The sequence below is a fragment of the Squalius cephalus genome, assembly GCF_949319135.1.
Source record: "Squalius cephalus genome assembly, chromosome: 15".
Taxonomy (NCBI): domain Eukaryota; kingdom Metazoa; phylum Chordata; class Actinopteri; order Cypriniformes; family Leuciscidae; genus Squalius; species Squalius cephalus.
In genome coordinates this window covers 22745970-22768213 of record NC_137136.1, presented here as the reverse complement: position 1 = coordinate 22768213, position 22244 = coordinate 22745970, and the positions used below count along the sequence as shown (strand labels likewise).

Here is a 22244-nt window from a genome sequence, read left to right as displayed (position 1 = left end):
CAATACACTGTCAATCACTGTCGGGCCAAACGCCCACATATACAGTCTGTGAGCAGCAGAACCAGACTCAGCACAGAAATGCTGATCTAACTGTGTCTGGCTGTGATCTAGCACAAAGCTTCGTCAGCTACAACTCATCAAATATACAGCAATGAGAGAAGTTCGACATTCTCTGAAGGCATGGCAACATAAAAGTTTTACAGACATCAACCTTCATATGACATGAACCAAAAAATGAACCAAAGAAAAAAAAAAAAAAGAGCAATACAGTGTTTGTGCAGGTTCATATTTATGAATCAATCAGTCAGCTTTGTTTGAAACAATTTTCTTTGGCGGAGCAAAAATAGCAACTGTAATTGTAACTGGCAATATTGTGTCTAAAATCTAAAGGGTGGAATACATTAAAAGACTTTTGTCCCAGTTTACAGTCTTGACGAGTCAGCGGTAAGTCAGTAAAAGACAGAGCAAATTGCTGAGAGTTGAGAAATTTCACAGAAAGTCAACACAATCTCATGGCAATGCGTTCCTATTTTACATTTGGCGATTTATTGGCCGTGTGAATTTGTACAATCTCATTCGTACATTTTCGTATGATCTGCATACGGCCCAGTGACGGGTATGTTAAGGGGTACGTTTTTGTATAATTCATACAATTTCATACAAAATCGCCACCTCGTAACATAGTTACGTTTTCTTATGAGGTCAGGTTGGAAAATCATGTATTGTGTGATAGGCACATAGATTATTGTTTATTTATTTATTTATTTATTTTCTTTAGAATATGAATCCATCCAGTCAGAGAATAACAAACATTTGATATTTTGAGCTGATTTTGGAACTCATGTTTTCATTTGTCACATGACTCGTCCTAACAGCAATTTCCTGTGTGGGTTGTGTTCGGACCAATTTGTTTAGTGTATATTGTAAGTGTATGAGTGTTACAAAATCTTTTCAGGGTTTTAAAAGTCGTGTACTGTATACCAGAATTCAGGTTAATCGGGACCCTTTTTGCCATTGAGATGACTGGGAAAAGTGGCGCAATCAACTTGAATTCACCTATGTGTTCTAAAATCGGATAAAAATATCAAATATACTTGATGTCCTCTAGCTAGATGGAATCATAGTATGAAGCTAAGAAATCAAAGTCTGTACCCATCATACACTACGCGATTTCCTGTGAAATCGATCAACTCTGACTGCCCAAAATCTGCGGATTGGCTCTGACTCACGGCAAATGGTGTCAACTTGTACAGACTGAAAATGGCAAAAAGCTTGGCAAATCTCCTGCAGTGTATTACAGCCAGCAAGTTACATTTTGATGAAAGAATATGAAGTGTTTATTTTTTTGTTTTTTACATGCATGAATTGTGAACACTATCCGGAATATAAGAAAGTAAACAGGGTTAATTTTGATTCCATGTTCACATTTGTATTGACAATGAGCACTAGTATTTTTTCCTCTCAAAACCCATATTTAAGAGAAGAAAATGAATGGATCCAATATAAAGGTCAGTGATAACAAGTTAGCTTTTCAAGCTTTATTTTAACATGATTACAGGACAGTATCAAACATGTTTTAATATTGAGAACATCTTTCAAATTACACTAGGACAAAACATTCAGTCTCTTTTGTATGTATAATTGTGCAATATATGATAACATCTTTTCTCAGTTTGTACAAACACAGTATGAGGATAACAGTCAGTTATAAGCTTAATGCACTTTAACTCCAAAAACGCCTCCCTGTTATAGGCCATCAATGTATCGAAATGTGGCAATCTTGCTCTTTTTAACAAGAGTATACGATGAACATGCAGTTGCACCAGAATAACACATTCAAGACACTTATTTCCATATTATATCCATAATATTTTACATGAAATCTACAGATAAGTCAGGAATATCACCCCAGAAATGTAAGCAAAGAGGTTCCTGTAGCAAATGCATCATATAGCTTATGGAAAACTGGATTACAATTGATAAAAAAAAAAAGTCATGTAACTCAAAGGTACTTAAGCAAAGTTTCACTGAATATAACAGTAAGTAAGTGCTGTATGCTACACCTCAGGTCCTGTAATCACAACGGCTAAAGCACACCGTATATGCTGAGGTATATTCAGACTGGACTTTGGCACTGGATATGAATCAATTTAAAGCCTTTGGAACGACATAAACAGTCCAGCCTTAATCCAACAGTCTTTAGCCTGAATAGCAGCAAAATGCTACTCCTGCAATAGCAGACAGTACAAAATGTTCAATAACAGTTGTAGAGCCTTCACATACTGTATGGTTTTCCCAACATAATCTCATGGCAATTCAGAACTATTTTACATTTTGGCAAATCGGTAGCTAATTCGTATGAATTTGTATCTACCATTCGTACATTTTCGTAGGAGCTGCTTACGCTCCATTGACAATATGGTTTGAATGTGGGGTTATATGCTTACTTTTTCTAAAAAGGGTATATTTTCGTACGAATTTATTCAAAATAAATCGCCAGATCATAAAATAGTTACTTTTTCTCATGAGATTGGGTTGGTTTTTCCACCCTAATTTAAGATCTTTAGACTCATAACCCTACTAAATAAACCGTATTTGCTTTACTTCAAGACTGCAAGCTCTTGAAGCACAAGACAACAGCGTGGAACTAGGCTAAACTGTGGAATATGTGCACCTTACTCCACACATGGAGGTGGAAAGGTTCTGGATATCTTTAAGTGGTTTCCTGAGATATGATGGAAATGTTAGACTAAGTGTGACCCAGCAAGACATCTGAGAGCCTGGAAAGGAGGGTATTCGAACCTTAAACATCTGTAATAAAGTATCGTCAATCAGTAGTATTGTAGTATTATTGTGGTTACTGCTGAAGTACATTCATACAGCCTTTTTTTTTAGATTAAATTGTCAGTGAAAACACTTCTATGGCCAGGGTCCAAAAATAACACCTGTCATGCGCCAAACGGGAGTAAAATTTGATTTTGGTGAGTAAGTAAATGGATTTACTGGCCATTTGGGTCGTGAGACGTAATGTTTCACATTAGGGTGAGTAAAATGGTCGCAAATGCAACAAAAACGTACCTTTTTTCAACAATAACTTAAAGTTGATATGATTCAATGTGTGATTTTGAGTGCGAGACGGTGTTTCTTAAACGGCGTGATCGGTGATGTCCGAATCGAGAACAAATTCTGTAAAAATATACTGCTCAAAATGTGTTCATGTTAACTAATGTTAACAAATGAGACCTTATAGTAAAGTTCCCACAGTGCTCTTCAAGGACGCAAAAACACATTTTGAAATTCGCCCATAATGCAATATGGACCAGTTTTTTTTATGGAGTCATTCAAAATAATTTATGACCCAGCCTTGAATTTGCTCGAAGACCAAGTCAGTGAATCGTTCAGAGATGTTACTGGGTTTACAAGTGACTCCCTCACTGAACCGTGAATCATTTTTTGGTTATGTTCGAAGTAAATCGAAGCGTGTACTGAAAGCGAAAGTCGGATGCATGCAATGGACTGAAGCACTTCTGAACCACCATCTTTATAGCCATTCTGACATTTGTCAATTAAAAAGTATTTTGGCTTTTAGCTAAATATAATTTTTGGGAGCCAAAATTATTATTTTTTTGTCTGGAACCTTACATTTCCTAAAATGTTTTCAATATACCCGCTGTTGAGCTGTATGGCAACAGGTTAATTTTGGACCCAGTATGCAAAGCTGTACTGATCCTAATGTACATCAGTGTTAAGATAGTTAAATTATTAGGATTCTTCCAGGGCCAAGCACCAGTTTGGTCTAAGCCTACATAATATTACAATTAAAGATATGAGCTTTTTCTCAGTTACATGCCTTGGTAATGATCTCTGCTGACACGTTACTGCAATCTCAGCCTCATGCAAAATACTATAGTAACAATGTCACATTGCATTCCACATACAGAGCACCCTGTGTAAGGGAAGGTGGGGTGGACCAGGAGAAAATGGCTTTCCTCTGAAACAGTACTACAGTACTTTGAGGTATTGAGGAGTCTTTTACCCATCTCCAAGGACACCCAACTCGCTTGATTCCTCTTGCCAACCACAGTGGCCAAATGTCGAGCCAGGGCCGGGCAGCAGGCAGCAGAGGCTGAATGAACGGATATTGGTGTCTGAAGTCCTGTTAGAGTTCTTAAGAGCGCGAGCAGATCCATGGCTTTGCCAAGCTTTCCTTTCCCGAGTGAGCTACGTGGCCTCAGAGCATCATGTCAAGAAAGAGTTCAGCTAATGTGTTTGTGATAATTCCCTCAATGATTTCTACTCTCAGTTTATCTGCTGAATCTACTGTGTTCAGTGTCGTTGTTTATACGGATCTCGCCAGCTGAATTGAGACACTGCTTTCTTGTGTCCTCATGTGAAATACTTGCAGTTTGTTGAGTCAATGAAACAGTCAGCTGTGCATTTGAGATTTCCATAAGATCTGTGGACAGAAAGATGGACATTAATATTGTTTGGACATTTTGTCAACTATTATAGTCTACTTTTTCCAAGGACCATGGGGTGTTCCTTATATTATGTCCTAACCATTACCTTACAAGTAATGTGAGTAACGTAATCAGATGACTTTTTCCAAATAACTAGTAATGTGAGTAACGTAATCAGATTACTTTTTCCAAATAACTAGTAATGTGAGTAACGTAATCAGATTACTTTTTCCAAGTAACTAGTAAAGTAACATTGCTTTTTTTAAAATTTACAACAAAATATCTGAGTTACTTTTTGAAATAAGTAACGAAAGTTACTGATTTCCCATTTATTGACTGACACCTCTCCTCTAGTTCTAGACTAAATGTGAACATTCATTGACTCATCTCACTTGCACAAAAGCAGATTCAGTATTTCTCAAAATGAATAAAACTGCAAACCTGTAATAATTAAATGTTAAAGAAACACAAAAATACTTTATGTATTTAATATCACTTAATTAATCAATGTCTTTGCTGCTGACCTTTGAAGGGACCAATAAAATCAATTATAATTATATATTTTTTGTTCGTCCTTACATGTTCAATGGGATTTTAGCCTTTTTGAACTCTTTTTATATTGGCTTGAAATGTCTTACCCAGGCAAAAAGGATCTGCATGTGTGAAAGCCGAAATCCTTTCCGTCACACTCCTCTGCCTCTTCATAGCGATATCCATCCCCACAATATGCAAATTTGCACTCTGGGAAAGAGGGAAAGAAAGAATGAGAAACAAACACTGTAAAAAAAAAAAAAATTTTAAAACAGCAGCAGAACTTTACTGTAAAAATATTTACAGACTGATATTCAATTTACAGTAAAAAAACAACAACATTTCTTTAACTGAAATAATGTAGTAGACCAAACGTCTAAAATCTGTTTCTTACCTTTAAAATATACTGACAACTACCATATTTACCAATTTATATTTTTTTCACTGTAAATTATAAGATTATTTGTTCATTTTTACTTCTAAAATTATATATTTAACAGTATTTTACTGTAAAACTACATGGGAAAAATTCCATAAGATCTTTTAAGGTTTTCACCATTTAGTGTAAGGGAACTAAGTTAAGTTTTCAAGTAATTTGTCTTTTAACTACGTTAACTACGTATTTTTTACAGTGAGAGATAAATGTACAATTTGTCTGTTATAACCGCAGACATACCAACTGTACATTATCCATCGTTTTACACGGCACACAACATAAATAGAATAAATGAAAATCAAATATTGATTTGAGGTAGATTATTTTATTAAATGAGAACCCAGAGACCACAGAGCGATACGAGTGGTAGCACAGCTGTGTATGAAATCGAATGCCTGGGACAACAGCCAGTTGTGCAGTTTAGAGGTCATTGTACTAAAATATTTGACCGCAGAATGCAGTGATCGACCAATCAGAATGTAGTATTCCAGAGCGCCGTGTAATGAATTAGGAGAGCATTTGTTTGGGTGACTACTGAATGAAGGTGTTATTCTCGGCTTGCTATACAGGACCCGATTATTCTTGCGTTCCCATTTTAGAACTCACTCTCAAGTTAAACAGCATTACAGCATGTTGTTGAGAATAAGCTGTCAGTTGGAACTCCGCTGTTTCAACCAGATACTTACTGACACAGCCATCTGTGACCACCTTATTTCCGTCATCACACTCCTCTCCGTTCTCCACTTGCACAATGCTGTCTCCACAGAAACCGTCCTGGTCGGGATCCCGCTCCATCGACTGGAACGGCGTTAACTGGAATGAAAGAGTCTTTTACAGACCTTGGAGACTAAAATCACTAAGTGTGTAAAACTATTAAAGTGCCCCTTTATGCTATTTTAAAGGTAACTAATTATGTTTTGAAGGTCTCCTACAATAGGTTTACATGCATCCAAGGTCAAAAAACACAATATACATTACAGGATCATCTCTTTTCTCAGTGCCAATAGGCCAACTACCCATTTATAACTTGGATTTTGTTTATTGACTGGCACCTGAATTGGCATCCAGCCATCAGTGTCTTTGAAGTAAAGCGACCTCTGATCTTTACGGAACGCCAAAGCGTTGTCGGTCTGAAGGCGGTTCAGCTCCTGTTCGTTATTCACCACAAATATCTGCAACAGACATTAAATATCATCAAATGTTGGTCCTAGATTGAAAAATGATGGTCCTAAGATTGAACATCATACAAAAAAAAAACAATCAATCCAGTGAGGCGCACAGATATCTGTTAATATTCAGGCTTAAGTTTGTAAACCGTGCCTGCATTGGTGGCTTACCGCTGGCACTCTGGGATAGATGCCCCGGTGCAAGTGCTGGTCAAAGGAGGGGTTGACACTCGAGGGGCTATTGCATCCGCAGCGGCCTGGGCTGCCAGATTGTCCCTTCTCTCCTTTCTGTCCTACCATGTACAGTCCTGCAGGAGAGGTAAACATAAATGTCCCTCCATGTGATGCAAAAGTAATGGAGTGATTCTAAGAGCTACTAAACCTGGCCCTCATCTATCATGAAGAGTAAGCAATTGAGTTAATAAGCACAGAAACCAAAACAAGACAGCAGCTGTGCTGTGAATAAAGTGATGACATAATGTTTGTGATTCTGCGCAAAGCTTGGCCGCTGCGGCCATCAGTTGAGGACATGATGTCATGGCTTCAGTCACCTTTGGGGCTTCTGTTTCAGCCGGAGATCAGGTTGCTTCTGAAGCTAAATAGACCAGTGGTGGGATTTCCTGAGGTGATTTAAGATCATGAGCTTCACCATCTGCACATGGCAATAGCTAATGCTGCAATATCATCATGTGATCCTCAAACTAATAACTCAGAAGTAAAACTTTTAGTAAAAATATATAAAATAAATGCTGTGGTTTTGAAAAAAAAAGTATCACGGTTTCCACAACATTAAACAGAACTGTTTTCAAAATTCAGCTTTGCCATCATAGGAACAAATTACATTTATATGAGTGTTTTTGATCAAATAAAATGCAGCCTTCAAAAACATTGCACCATTAAAAAAAAAAAAAAAACATACCAAACTCCACACTTTTGAAAGATAATGTAATTGTTCTAAAATTTTCATGTAATTTCCCTAGGAAAGTTTCCTTCCTCAGAGACCAGAAGATATCTGAGATCTGATACTTGAATGTAAATATAATACCTGAGGCGGGCAAACCAGGAGGGCCAGGGTGACCAGAGACCCCCTGAGGGCCTGCAGGTCCCATGGGTCCAATTGCACCCCTGTCACCTTTTGAGCCCTGCATCAGAAATCCATGATAATGGTCAGTTATTTCCAATGCTTTAGCTTTGTTATCATGTTGCTATTATGTGTTTAAGGATGGATCACCTGCTTTCCCCTTTTGCCTGGGCGGCCGGTGGGTCCCCTGTTCCCTGAGCTTCCAGGTTCTCCTTTTGGGCCCATTTCACCCTGAGAAAGAATTTTTAAATTATATATAATAGTATATTAAAGGGTTAGTTCACCCAAAAAAACACTTTACAAAAAGGTTCCATTTGTTAACTTTATTTAACTACATTAAAGGGATAGTTCACTTTGAAATTAAATTTTGGTATGTTTTAGCTTACCTCAAGGGCATCCAAGATGTAGGTGTCTTTTTTTCCGCAGTAGTTTCAATTTTGATATTTTTAGGTCAAACCGTTCTTGTCTGTCAGTCCTATAATGCAGGTCTATGGTCACTGTCTCAAAGAGCATGCACAGAGTCCAAATTAAAACAATTCCCCGTCGTCCAAATTAAACAATTCCCCATCGTAAGTACACATTGATGGCCTAAGACACGAAACGAGTGGTTTGTGTGAGAAAACGAACAGTATTTGTGATACCACGTCCAAGTGATCTGAGGGCGCGCGCGCATCCTGGTGTGTGACGTGTACACAGACTGGTGCATAGATATATATACACTAGAATAGATGCCGCCTTGCCTACGGCATTCGTTCCAATGAACTGCCGTAGCCAAGGCGAAATCTAGTGTATATATATCTATGCACCAGTCTGTGTACACGTCACACACCAGGATGCGCGCGCGCCCTCAGATCACTTGGACGTGGCTGTGTACAAGAGTTAAAAAACAATATAAATACTGTTCGTTTTCTCACACAAACCGCTCGTTTCGTGTCTTAGGCCATCAATGTGTACTTACGATGGGGAATTGTTTAATTCGGACGATGGGGAATTGTTTTAATTTGGACTCTGTGCTCTTTGAGACAGTGACCACAGACCTGCATTATATGACTGACAGACAAGAACGGTTTGACCTAAAAATATCAAAATTGAAACTACTGCGGAAATGCCCTTGAGGTAAGTTAAAACATACCAAAATTTAATTTCAAAGTGAACTATCCCTTTAATTAACATGAACTAACAATGAAAAGTACTTTTTGCATGTAATAATTTTAGTTAATTTCAACATTTACTAAAGTAATAATACTTATTAAAAGTAATAAATTGTATTTTTATTAATTATCGTTAACAAAGATAAATAAATACTGTAACAATTGAATTGCTTGTAGTTGTTAATGTTAGTTAATGCATTAACTAATGTTAACTAATGGAACCTTATTGTTACCAATAAAAATAGACCACTGCATTATTATAAATAGTACTAACTGTACCATAACTTATAAAATATATTATGTAATACAGCATATACAGTTAACCAGTATAACCTCCTCTAGCATAATCCTGTAATATTATGAAAGGCTAAAAATGTAGTAATATTTTCAGCACCTTTTGCCCAAGCATTCCAGGAAGACCAATTGATCCCTGAAACAGAGAAAGATGCAGTCTTTGTACAGAAATGAATTATGGTTTAGACCGATTCAAACTTGTATCTCTGGTAACTTACCTTGTCACCCTTTAAGCCAATTTCACCTCTGAAACCATGTGAACCCTAGCAGGACAACATCAAAACCCCAGTGACATTAAATCATTTACAAGATGAAAAGGGTAATTTGATGAACAACAGGGAAAAAAGAGAAAGAATGAATTGAATGATGAATTATAGTGGGTTCAGAGACGTAACTCACTTTTTCTCCCTTATGTCCAGGGAAGCCCTGCATGAAAGAAATACATTAACAAACAGAGCACATTATTCTGTGTCCATATACTACTATAGCAATACTAATTCAGGACGTTGGGTCCAGACCTTGGGTCCAGTTGGTCCTCTTGCCCCTGGCATGCCCATCAGCCCAGGGTCACCTTTCTCCCCCTGTTAAAACACATAGGAGTCACTGTAGCATTCACTGCAAATGTGTCACAAGGGTTCGGTCACACTGGCAAAACTCGAACAGTAGGATCTAAACACATTTAGTTAACAATAATCCAAGCACAAGGAAACCAGGAATCACAGGAGTAGAACTGAGGACATCATCGACAAATACAATACAGGAAACACTGGGGTTTAAAAACACAGACAGGCGAACTATATAACAAGACACAGGTGCAAATTATGATAGAGAAACAAGGGGAACCAAAAGAACTAGACAAGGTCTACAAAGCTAGAAACAGGAAACAGGAACCAGAGGCATGAAACAATACAAAATAAAAGTCTGGAAACACAAAACACACAGGGAAACCTGTGACAGTTGTACAGTAGAGGTCAATTACAATTCATGCTTGAGAAACAACTTTTTGCTTTCAAATTTCATACCTGATTTGAAGATAAAGTATACAATACCATTCAAACTTTTGGGGTAATTTTTTTTTTTTATATATATATATTAATACTTTTATTCAGTAAGGATGCATTAAAATGATCTTAATGCAATTGAAATTTCTATTCATCAAAGAATTAACAAAAATATTATGTAGCGCATCTGTTTTTAACATTGATAATAAGAAATGTTGAGCAGCAAATCAGCATTTTAGAATGATTTCTGAAGGATAATGTGACGCTATCTGCTAAAAATTCAGCTTTACCCTCACATGAATAAATTACATTTTAAAATATATATATAAAAAAAGTTAAAAAGTTAATTTCACAATATTACTGTTTTAACTGTATTTATGATCAAATAAATGCAGCCTTGGTGAGCATAAGATACTTTTTTTTTTAAACATAAAAGAATGTTACTGACCCCAAATATTTGAATGTTAATTTACAATAGGCTATGTTAAACATAAAACAGTTTTATGAAAAAATATTGCAGATTTATAGTATGAAGGTAAATAAATGTTTTAGATTCTACAATATTTTGAGATACAGAATATTTGCTTTTTCATCCTGACAAATGTGTATCTACTTCAAGTTAGTTCCTGCCTTCTGTAAAGAGAATCATCAGGAATTGTGTTCACATGAGGATGGAATGAATTACTCACTTTAGGCCCAGTTGGTCCTTGCCATCCGCTTGGTCCCTGTCGCCCTAGGAGACCAGGAGGGCCAGTGCGCCCCTGTAACACATTAAAGCTCAGAATCTAGCACACAAAGTTAAACATTTAACTTTAGCGACATTCAGATTTCACTGAAATGGATGTCCTGGGAGAGTGGTCTTGGCTTAAAAAACGCTCTCCACATGTCAATAATTTTGCATGATCAGGTTTGCTGACATTGTTTTGGCTGACATATCTTTAGTGCACAGGTTTTGGATGGGAGGCCATCTAATTCAGTGCCTCGGCACAGTTACCGCATAACAAAATTGATTAGGACAGATTTTCATTAAAACTTAATTTTATTAAGTAAATTCATTAAGTAGCATCTTTCTGCTTGATAACATGGTCCTGATACAACAGAACTTATATGGTGGATTTTAGCACTGATGAAATGCTGTATTGACCAATCAGAAAGCAGGATGAGAGCTTTTTGTTTTGTAAAGCACCATGATGTCAAAACTGACAGTTCTTGTTTTTATATGGAACATTGCAGTATTTATTATTAATGATTTATCCGTGCCCATCATCATTTTATTTTTAAATTCCTGTGCCCTTGTAAACTTTAATCAAAGTAACTTCCCCTCCCTCTTTCTTGTTTCTCTCAGCGCGAGGGTGGGACAAGCTGTCACTCACATGGCATCACAGTAACAGCAAACCACAACCATCCAATCAATTCCTGATGGACAAAATCAAGTCCCGCCCTACATTTCTTGTTTATGAAACCGTTTCACTCGGATATACATCACAATAGGGAAGAAAAGACTAGCACAACTTCCATTTCATGCCGTGTGTAAGGTATACAAATTTGAGTTTAAATAGACTTTATTAACTCTTTCCCCACCATCTTCACGTATTTTCACTGTTATATGGTAGGGGGCGCTATTACACATCTTCTGATCAAAAGACATGTGAAGAGGAAGCAGAAACAAGCGATATCATATGTAAGCAGATGCATATGTAAAATAACGCGATCATCAATAATAAACAGCATATAAATCAAAACTGCCTAATGTTACTGAATGAAATGTCGAAACCAGAACGAGCTATAGGACTGTGCAAAGCATTAGGAGAGTTGATGGACTCGATCTACTCCACCTATGTTTTGATCACCGTTCTGAATCCGATCTGGATGTAACAGCTGGTCTTCGTCAAAAACAGTCGTTAACGATAACAGCACTGATACAGTAAATCAGAAATGTAAATGAGGCAGGCATATGTCCAAATGCAAAGAACACAAATGTAATGGAATATTTACGATTCTATTGAGTATTATCTAGGTGTTATGACTTATGTTCCTTTTAACACCTAAAGATGATTGTCTCCTCAAACACAGAGCAATAAGGACAAGGTGAGGACAACGTGTGCTCTGAGTGCTCTGAGGGACAAAACAGCCATCAGGAGAGAGAGAGAGAGAGAGAGAGAGAGCAAACTAAACCAAACCCCATCAGTCTCCTGGCTTTAATTAAATTATGTGCTAAGGGCAGGAGCCTGGGATTGTGGGAGAGCGAATGATTTATTGGGCTGCCCCAGCACTAAGCGAAATTACTATGCAATGCTTCAAAGCTTCCTACAGCAGTAGCACTCTACTCTCAGTGCCTGCCTGGAGTAAAACAATGCACCAGCACACCCAGATCCCTGCGCAGTGGTTTAGTGGCTTCTCGGTTTAACCGCAGTAGGTATTACTGACTCTGGTCCCAAATGCCTTCCAGGAAACCACACAAGCCACAAATCACATTGTGGGATAGGAGCCATGGGGATGTTCCATTGTGGATTGAACCTAATGAGGGTGACCATAAGCGTCCCCTGATGTTTTAAGCACTCCGCTGCTTATACACACAGAAGATCATGTGGAAACATGTGACCTGCGTATCTGTGTCAAGGTTGCGCTTGCTTTGAATTCCACCCAGCTGCAGTTGTGAAAGTGTATGTGTGTGCATCTCTCATTCATTGTTCTTTTGGCAAATCCACTTATTGGAAAGTAGAGGACATTAAGTCTCACCTTTTGTCCAGGTCTTCCAATTTCACCCTGGCAACACAGAGGAAGGGAGGAGGAAATAAGAACAGAGTCAGTCCATCAGTGTTTTGCACAATATATACAGTCTTGTTCTGACAGTGTCATTGACTTAAAGGAATAGTTCATCCAAAAATGAAAATTCTGTCATTATTTATTCAGCAACTGTAAACCTATATATCTTCTGTGGAACACAAAAGTAGATATTTAAAAGGGATAGTTCAAAAATTAAAATTCTGTCATTAATTACTCACCCTCATGTCATTCCAAACCCGTAAGACTTTCGTTCATCTTCGTTTAACAAATAAAGATATTTTTGAAATCTGAGAACTTTCTGTCCCTCCGTTGACAGTCTACGCAGCTAGAACTTTGACGCTTCAAAAAGTTCATTAAGAGGTCATAAAACTAATCCATTTGAATTGAGTGGTTTAGTCCAAATTTTATAAAGAGACTCAATCGCTTTATATGATGAACAGATTTAATGTAGTCTTTTATTCACATATAAACAATGATCAGTGAACATAAACAGAAGCTCAATTGAACCTGCTTGGCGCACAAGAACAAAGCTCTTGCGAAAGCTCAAATGTGCTGTGTAACAAGCGAATGAACCTCATTGGTTCCCGCAGAAGCTCAAATGTGCTGCGTAACACGAGAATGAACTTCATATGTTCGTGAGGAAGCTCAAATGTGCTGTGTAACACGAGAATGAACTTCATTGGTTCCCGCAGAAGCTCAAATGTGCTGCGTAACACGAGAATGAACCTCATTGGTTCGTGAGGAAGCTCAAATGCGCTGCGTAACACGAGAATGAACCTCATTGGTTCGTGAGGAAGCTCAAATGTGCTGTGTAACAAGCGAATGAACCTCATTGGTTCCCGCAGAAGCTCAAATGTGCTGCGTAACACGAGAATGAACTTCATATGTTCGTGAGGAAGCTCAAATGTGCTGCGTAACACGAGAATGAACTTCATTGGTTCCCGCAGAAGCTCAAATGTGCTGCGTAACACGAGAATGAACCTCATTGGTTCGTGAGGAAGCTCAAATGCGCTGCGTAACACGAGAATGAACTTCATTGGTTCGTGAGGAAGCTCAAACGTGCTGCGTAACACGAGAATGAACCTCATTGGTTCGTGAGGAAGCTCAAATGCGCTGCGTAACACGAGAATGAACTTCATTGGTTCGTGAGGAAGCTCAAATGTGCTGCATAACACGAGAATGAACTTCATTGGTTCGTGAGGAAGCTCAAATGTGCTGCGTAACACGAGAATGAACTTCATTGGTTCCCGCAGAAGCTCAAATGTGCTGCGTAACACGAGAATGAACCTCATTGGTTCGTGAGGAAGCTCAAATGTGCTGCGTAACACGAGAATGAACCTCATTGGTTCGTGAGGAAGCTCAAATGTGCTGCGTAACACGAGAATGAACCTCATTGGTTCGTGAGGAAGCTCAAATGCGCTGCGTAACACGAGAATGAACTTCATTGGTTCGTGAGGAAGCTCAAATGTGCTGCGTAACACGAGAATGAACTTCATTGGTTCCCGCAGAAGCTCAAATGTGCTGCGTAACACGAGAATGAACCTCATTGGTTCGTGAGGAAGCTCAAATGCGCTGCGTAACACGAGAATGAACCTCATTGGTTCGTGAGGAAGCTCAAATGCGCTGCGTAACACGAGAATGAACCTCATTGGTTCGTGAGGAAGCTCAAATGTGCTGTGTAACAAGCGAATGAACCTCATTGGTTCCCGCAGAAGCTCAAATGTGCTGCGTAACACGAGAATGAACTTCATATGTTCGTGAGGAAGCTCAAATGTGCTGCGTAACACGAGAATGAACCTCATTGGTTCGTGAGGAAGCTCAAATGTGCTGCGTAACACGAGAATGAACTTCATTGGTTCCCGCAGAAGCTCAAATGTGCTGCGTAACACGAGAATGAACCTCATTGGTTCGTGAGGAAGCTCAAATGTGCTGCGTAACACGAGAATGAACCTCATTGGTTCGTGAGGAAGCTCAAATGTGCTGCGTAACACGAGAATGAACCTCATTGGTTCGTGAGGAAGCTCAAATGCGCTGCGTAACACGAGAATGAACTTCATTGGTTCGCGAGCAAGCTCAAATGTGCTGCGTAACACAAGAATGAACCTCATTGGTTCCCGCAGAAGCTCAAATGTGCTGCGTAACACGAGAATGAACCTCATTGGTTCGTGAGGAAGCTCAAATGTGCTGCGTAACACGAGAATGAACCTCATTGGTTCGTGAGGAAGCTCAAATGTGCTGTGTAACAAGCGAATGAACCTCATTGGTTCCCGCAGAAGCTCAAATGTGCTGCGTAACACGAGAATGAACTTCATATGTTCGTGAGGAAGCTCAAATGTGCTGCGTAACACGAGAATGAACTTCATTGGTTCCCGCAGAAGCTCAAATGTGCTGCGTAACACGAGAATGAACCTCATTGGTTCGTGAGGAAGCTCAAATGCGCTGCGTAACACGAGAATGAACTTCATTGGTTCGTGAGGAAGCTCAAACGTGCTGCGTAACACGAGAATGAACCTCATTGGTTCGTGAGGAAGCTCAAATGCGCTGCGTAACACGAGAATGAACTTCATTGGTTCGCGAGCAAGCTCAAATGTGCTGCGTAACACAAGAATGAACCTCATTGGTTCGTGAGGAAGCTCAAATGTGCTGCGTAACACAAGAATGAACCTCATTGGTTCCCGCAGAAGCTCAAATGTGCTGCGTAACACGAGAATGAACCTCATTGGTTCGTGAGGAAGCTCAAACGTGCTGCGTAACACGAGAATGAACCTCATTGGTTCGTGAGGAAGCTCAAATGCGCTGCGTAACACGAGAATGAACTTCATTGGTTTGCGAGCAAGCTCAAATGTGCTGCGTAACACAAGAATGAACCTCATTGGTTCGTGAGGAAGCTCAAATGTGCTGCGTAACACGAGAATGAACTTCATTGGTTCGTGAGGAAGCTCAAACGTGCTGCGTAACACGAGAATGAACCTCATTGGTTCGTGAGGAAGCTTAAACGTGCTGCGTAACACGAGAATGAACCTCATTGGTTCATGAGGAAGCTCAAATGTGCTGCGTAACACGAGAATGAACCTCATTGGTTCGTGAGGAAGCTCAAATGTGCTGCGTAACACGAGAATGAACCTCATTGGTTCGTGAGGAAGCTTAAACGTGCTGCGTAACACGAGAATGAACCTCATTGGTTCGTGAGGAAGCTCAAATGTGCTGCGTAACACGAGAATGAACCTCATTGGTTCGTGAGGAAGCTCAAATGTGCTGCGTAACACGAGAATGAACCTCATTGGTTCGTGAGGAAGCTCAAACGTGCTGCGTAACACGAGAATGAACTTCATAGGTTCGTGAGGAAGCTCAAATGCGCTGCGTAACACGAGAATGAACCTCATTGGTTCGTGAGGAAGCTCAAATGTGCTGCGTAACTCGAGAATGAACCTCATTGGTTCTCTCGCTACAAGCGAACATGCTCAAGCTTCCATTTACCATAACTGATGTGCGGGTTGATGAATGTTTAAATGTGAATAAAAGCCTAAATTCAATCTGTTCATCATATAAAGCCCGATTCACATGGATTAGTTTTACGATCTCTTTATGAACTCTTTGAAGTGTCAAAGTGGTAGTTGTGTAGCTCTCAATGGAGGGACAGAAAGCTCTCAGATTTCATCAAAAAGATCTTCATTTGAGTTCCGAAGATGAACGAGGTTTCGTAATGTTTGGAATGACATGAGAGTGAGTAATTAATGACAGAATTTTTTTTTTGGGGGTGAATTATTAGGGTAAAGAATCTGTTTTTGCCCATAAAATGCAAGTCATTGGGGTCCAAAACAACACTAGACTACATTAACATTCATGTACAGAAAACATGAACTGAGACATTTTTCAAAATATCTTCTTAAGTGTTCCACAGAAGAAGGTAATAAAGGTTTGGAGAAACATGAAAATAAGTTACATAAGAATTAACTATCCTTTTAAACATGGCAGGGATTGCCATGTGAATTAAAGGAATCCACAAGGTTGCCATTTACAGCATCTTTGGCATGATAATTGTAATTATACATTTATGTATTGAGTAATAATAATTAGCTACATGTACTTACTTTAGGGTTAGAATTAGGATGTGGTTTTGATTGGTTGCATGTAATTCACAATTTATATTAATTACTATAAGAACTACATGTAACATGTGTAACAAGGACATTGTAAAATAAATTGTTACCAATTATTCTAACCCATCCCTCAGTTTGAAAAACAAGCAAAAATTGATTGTGTTCATAGTAATGTACATACAATAGAAGTCTATGGGGCAAGGCATAATGTTAATGGTATAAAAATATATATATATACTGTGAGAGAATTTGCTTACAAACATTGTCTGTGCAAAGTGTCCAATTTTTAAACCCTTTCATGCATCTAATCCTAGATGTGTGATTTTTGTTCGTTTTTAGACACAGAGAAATTATTGTTCATAGTAATTAACAGAATGTCACAGATGCTGTCGTTAGAACCCAGAACATTTTTTTAAAGTGGAAGAAGAAGAAGAAAAAGAAAAAGAAAAAGAAAAAGAAGAAATTACAGTATGTGTAATATAAGTAACATCAGGTAATATAAGTAATATAGGTTAGGTTTTGGGGTAGGTTCAGGGTCAGTACCTAGTTATTGGCCAGTTATTATAATTACTATAATAAATACATAATATGTATATGCTGAAAAAGACTGTAAAATAAAGTGATACCATAATAATAATAATAATAATAATACAATCTTATTTGTTTCCTAACCTCACTGGATCACTTAGATATGTGTATTTGCATAAGTATGAGGCGTACCTTATCTCCCTTTGGTCCCTTTGGTCCTGGCAGTCCAGCAGGACCCTGATCATAACACAGACATTGCAAAACCTTATAGAAAACCTTGTGCAATTTCAGGTAATATCATAGTCTAAAGCCAAAGTATCTATAACAGTTATTTTGACCAAGTCTTCCTGGCCGACAATCACAATAATTATTAACCACATAATTGAAAACCTATGATAGGGATCAAACTGATTTCAGAGTGAACTTGCAGGGAAGGGGTGAACTCTCTCTTGGGGCTTTGAGTGTCTGTGTGTCTCTCTTGGGGTTGTTTCTAAGAATGGCACGATGGAGCAGAGACTGGCAATGGAAAAAGGTCTATTTTCATCTGCTCTAAATGTGGAGCGTTAATGGCCTGCTGTGTCGTGGGGGGCCAAACTGGTCACATCCGTGTCACTACAGAAAGACGTCTGGGGAACTCACACGGGTCTCACTTGCTGAGAGGGTTATGAAGGCTAATTACAGAGCTGGAACTGACCATTGTGACAACCCAATACTCAGCTTCCTTAAAGCACCTACACCAACTACGCAACCCTCAACAAACTTGCCTGTGACTGCTGTTATTACTTATGAATAAATACTTAACATTTGAGTTTGACAGAGTCTGTACTGGTAAACATAGCGTATGTGTCAATGACATGATGCTATTTTTTTTATTCAGATCTATTAATTTATTCAGAAATACATAAAAATTACATTGACTCGAATAAAAATTTTCTATGATGAGCAAGTTTTACATTTTTGAATAAAAATAAAGAAACAAATGTCAGTATCTGTAAGGGTTTTATTTCGTTTCAGTGTGTTTTAGGGTACGTTTACACGACAACAATGTACTAAAAACGGAAAGTTTTTTTCTTGGTACAAATGACGACATTGTTACAACAATCCCCGTTCAAACGGGTCCGTAAAAACGACTAAAAACGCTGTATTATGCTGCCAGGCCAGTAGTTGGTCACTTTGTCACTTTTTAAATAGACTACGCACCTGCGCACATACACATTCTTTTACAGGACACTCGCACCAAATGCGCGTGCCTATAGACTGAACACGTAATACACATGTGCATGCCGTCACTGTTTCCACAGATTCACGTTTTTGTACTTTACACAGAGATGATAACGGTATCGTTTTGAAACCCCTTTTCAAAAGTCTGCATTTTGAGGGCCCCAAAGCGCCATTGACGTGTAAATGAACGGCCAAAAAGCATAAAAAGTTTTTTCATTTTTAGTTGAAAACAGTTTGTAAATAACCCCCTAAGTTTGAAGTTCTCATTCAATATTTGTTGTCATGGTTACTGATTGTTTTGTGCACCTGTTTCTTGTTCAGTTTGTTTTCTCCTGTTTTTAAGCCCTCAGTTTAGTTTTACTAATTGTCCAGTATTATCTTTGCTTTGGTTTTCTCCTGTGGACTGTTTTCATGACTGCAAAAGCATAAAGATTAATTGAGAATTAAGAATTTATGATTTTCTTTGACAATTTTTTTTTTTTTTTTGAAAATGACAAATTTCTGTTCACCAATTAGAAAAAAGTAACGTGGTGCGACCAACAATAATATTTATATTCATGATAATTGATATGATAGTTACATGACATCCAATTAGAATCAAGGACTAGAACTAACCGTTTTATAAAGGTTTTTCAAAACCAAATAAAGAGAACCAAAACCAAGAGTACATTTTAGGAATCTAAACAAGATTTTGTATACCCTCATATACCCTCTAGTTCTTGTACACAGTGTTTGCCATTCAAATAGTGTAAAAATCAAACTAGCCTTCAAACAACAACAGATTTTCGCTGATTACAGTCACGTTGTTTTATTTTATTTTTTTGTGACAAAAAATGTACTGTATGTGAATGCGTCTTAAAATTGCTTGTTTCATAGTTATCTGTTTAGTTTAGGCCTATGGTTTCGTCCTCAACATTATATCACATTTGAAGCACATACCTGAGGGCCAGGAGGTCCTGCTGGTCCTGGAGGTCCTGGAGGCCCTGGGGAACATGTGTGGGTTGTGGGATTGTGCTTCTCTTCTGAGTTCCCTTCATTTGGTGTAACACCAGTCTCCCTCTATAAGACAAGTCACGTAAAATAACATCTGAGAAATATGATGGAAATGAGAAAATGTTAAATAAATAGTTACAGTCTTTGCAGCTTCAGTGGTAATCACAAACCTCTTTTGACTTTTATTTGCATTTATTTATCAAAGTGATGTAGACACAGCTGGTGTGGTCATGGGGACAAACTTAATGCATTTATTCACACTCTGAACCCTTGATGTAACCCCTTGACCGGGAACCTACATCAAATTCAGGTGCTGGATCAGCAGTCATGTGTCAGGACTCACCAGAGACCCTGGCCGCCACAGTGAAGGGGGTGGAGGGAAGAGAGGGGGCGGAGGTGGACTCAGTAAACAGCAGGGGTTGAATTTCTTTCTGGTTTCCAGCAACTGGAGATCTAGATGCGGGGAAATGAGGTTCATGAGGAACATGTCAACAGACACGTGGGTCAGCGGAACAGTGTTTCACACCACTGTTTTGGAAAAAAGAGACTGACACACATGACAGCTATGACAGTTATCATGTGAATAAGAGAGTAACGAAAGGCCATTCATTCCTGAAACTACTGGATATTTAAAGATTTATCTGCAAACACATGACGCTAGAGCTTTTCTAAGAAATAAGGCATTTAGGATGACTTCTTCAACTGGCGTCAAGGTGATTTGACAAAGTCAGTTCACCTCAAGTTCACACAGTTACATTTACATTTAATCAATTAGCAGACACCTTTATCCAAAGCAACTTACAAATGAGGAGAACAATAGAAGCAATCAGAACAACAAGAGGGAAACAAGAATACAAGTGCTATAACAAGTCTTCGTTAGTCTAGCAAAGTACACATAGCAAGGTTATTATTATTATTATTTTTTAAAGAAAGTATAGAATAGAAAAGGTAAGTGCTAGTATTAATTGGTCAGGTGCTGACGAAAAAGATGTGTACTAAACAAATGCAGTTCACTGCATTTACTAGAATCCACTTACATCTGAAAATTACTTTTTCTTGTCATATTGAACAGTATATGTATTGTTTTATCAACCTAATTTGTCTTTTGAATATTTGGGGTTATGTATAATCTGTCTTTATTTAAAATAAATGGTACTTGCTTTGATATGTTGTATATAATGCAATGATATTCAAACATTAAGTGTGACTTTAGTGTTGAAATACTTATATATATATATATGTTATTGCTGTGCAGGAGAAAAAAAGTGACCATACATGTATTACAGTACATTAAAATATAAAGTACAAAAAAATCTGTTAACTTTGCAAAAAAAACAAGCACTTGCCTAATTAAACTTTTCACTGCAGTATTGGCCGACAAAACTGAAACACTGCCATTTTGCCATTAGAGATAATAACCAGAGATAATTCATGGATGCCTGTGGGGAAATTGATTGCAAAATCTCATAACTTGCGGTGCAACCCAAGTCAAGTTATGAATATTCTGCAAATGCATTTATTCAATTTGCATGATTCATGAAAATACCAAGTTAGTCAAACAAGCTTATGCTGCATATTGTGCAAACAAACTTCCCTCTGTAAGAGAAAACCCCTAATATCAGCACCTACCAAACATGTGCAAAAGAGAGTGATGTCTTACCTGTTGGGAGAGGGAATATGTTCTCCATGTAAGAGAATGACGACACATAGCAGAGGAGTTGAAAATATAGTCCAAGCGAGAACAGAATCATGCTGTCGGCTGCCGTCTACCTCCAATAGCACCGAGGAGTGATCTGAGGCAGTCCCGCACTACTCCTCTCTCTCCCTGCCACTCTCTCTCTCACACACTCTAGATCCACGCCTTTAGGAGAAGTGAATGCCAGCCAATGTCTGTTACACCTCTCCCATGTATTGGCCCTGAGCTAAATATACAGGAGGCAGCCGGTCAGCTGCCCTCTGTAGCCAATATTAGCCTGTTACTACTGCCAGCACTGCCTTTGTTTCCCCTGCCTCAAATGGACAGAGAAAACAAAACAGTATGGATAGAAATGACATTGAAGTGACAAGGTGTCACGCAAGTGGTAAAGTTGAACTACCGCCATTAATTTATAGATGATCTCAGTTTTTATAGAACGATAGAAAGTCAAACCTGCTGGGTTTGGTTTGAGGCTTGAGCATCTATAATGTTCGAAATGAGAACTTAAATCTGAGACGGGCTGCCACTGGCATGTGATACACACACATGCATAAAATGACAGAATTAGCCAGCATGCTCTGTAGTGGAATATCACAGATGTTTTCCAGACCCCCTCGTTCACCTCGCCCTCCCTCTCGGTGTCCTTTTTTTTCTTTCTCTTCAGGACTTATCGACCACCACTGCTCACAATTTATTGGCGCCTTTACTTTCCCTCAGAATTAATGACAGAGCAATTATGAAGAGGGCCGTTTAAAAGCCTGATGGGACATGCAGTCTGTAAACGCCTGCAATCAGACAA

General features: G+C 38.5%; 1 protein-coding gene across 1 annotated transcript; it reads right to left on the bottom strand.

The window, feature by feature from the left end:
- Positions 1-1503: 1503 nt before the first annotated feature.
- On the bottom strand, positions 1504-21736 carry colq (collagen-like tail subunit (single strand of homotrimer) of asymmetric acetylcholinesterase). Its single transcript, XM_079894913.1, has 17 exons — positions 21410-21736; positions 20093-20202; positions 19696-19815; positions 17728-17772; positions 12860-12886; positions 10810-10881; positions 9638-9700; positions 9519-9545; positions 9338-9382; positions 9220-9255; positions 7825-7905; positions 7639-7735; positions 6765-6901; positions 6480-6599; positions 6114-6240; positions 5099-5201; positions 1504-4456 (listed from the first exon to the last, which is right to left on the bottom strand). The coding sequence occupies exons 1-17, from the start codon at positions 21498-21500 to the stop codon at positions 4387-4389; spliced, it is 1371 nt and encodes a 456-aa protein (XP_079751039.1). The 5' UTR covers positions 21501-21736; the 3' UTR covers positions 1504-4386.
- Positions 21737-22244: the final 508 nt, after the last annotated feature.

Excerpts from the sequence above, each read along its gene's own strand:
- colq (XM_079894913.1), bottom strand. The coding sequence starts at position 21,500 with ATGATTCTGTTCTCGCTTGGACTATATTTTCAACTCCTCTGCTATGTG. Across the intron at positions 10,882-12,859 it reads TTGGAAGACCTGGACAAAAG|GGGCGCACTGGCCCTCCTGG; the intron begins GTGAGACTTAAT and ends AATGTGTTACAG. Across the intron at positions 9,546-9,637 it reads GAGGACCAACTGGACCCAAG|GGCTTCCCTGGACATAAGGG; the intron begins GTCTGGACCCAA and ends TCTTTCATGCAG.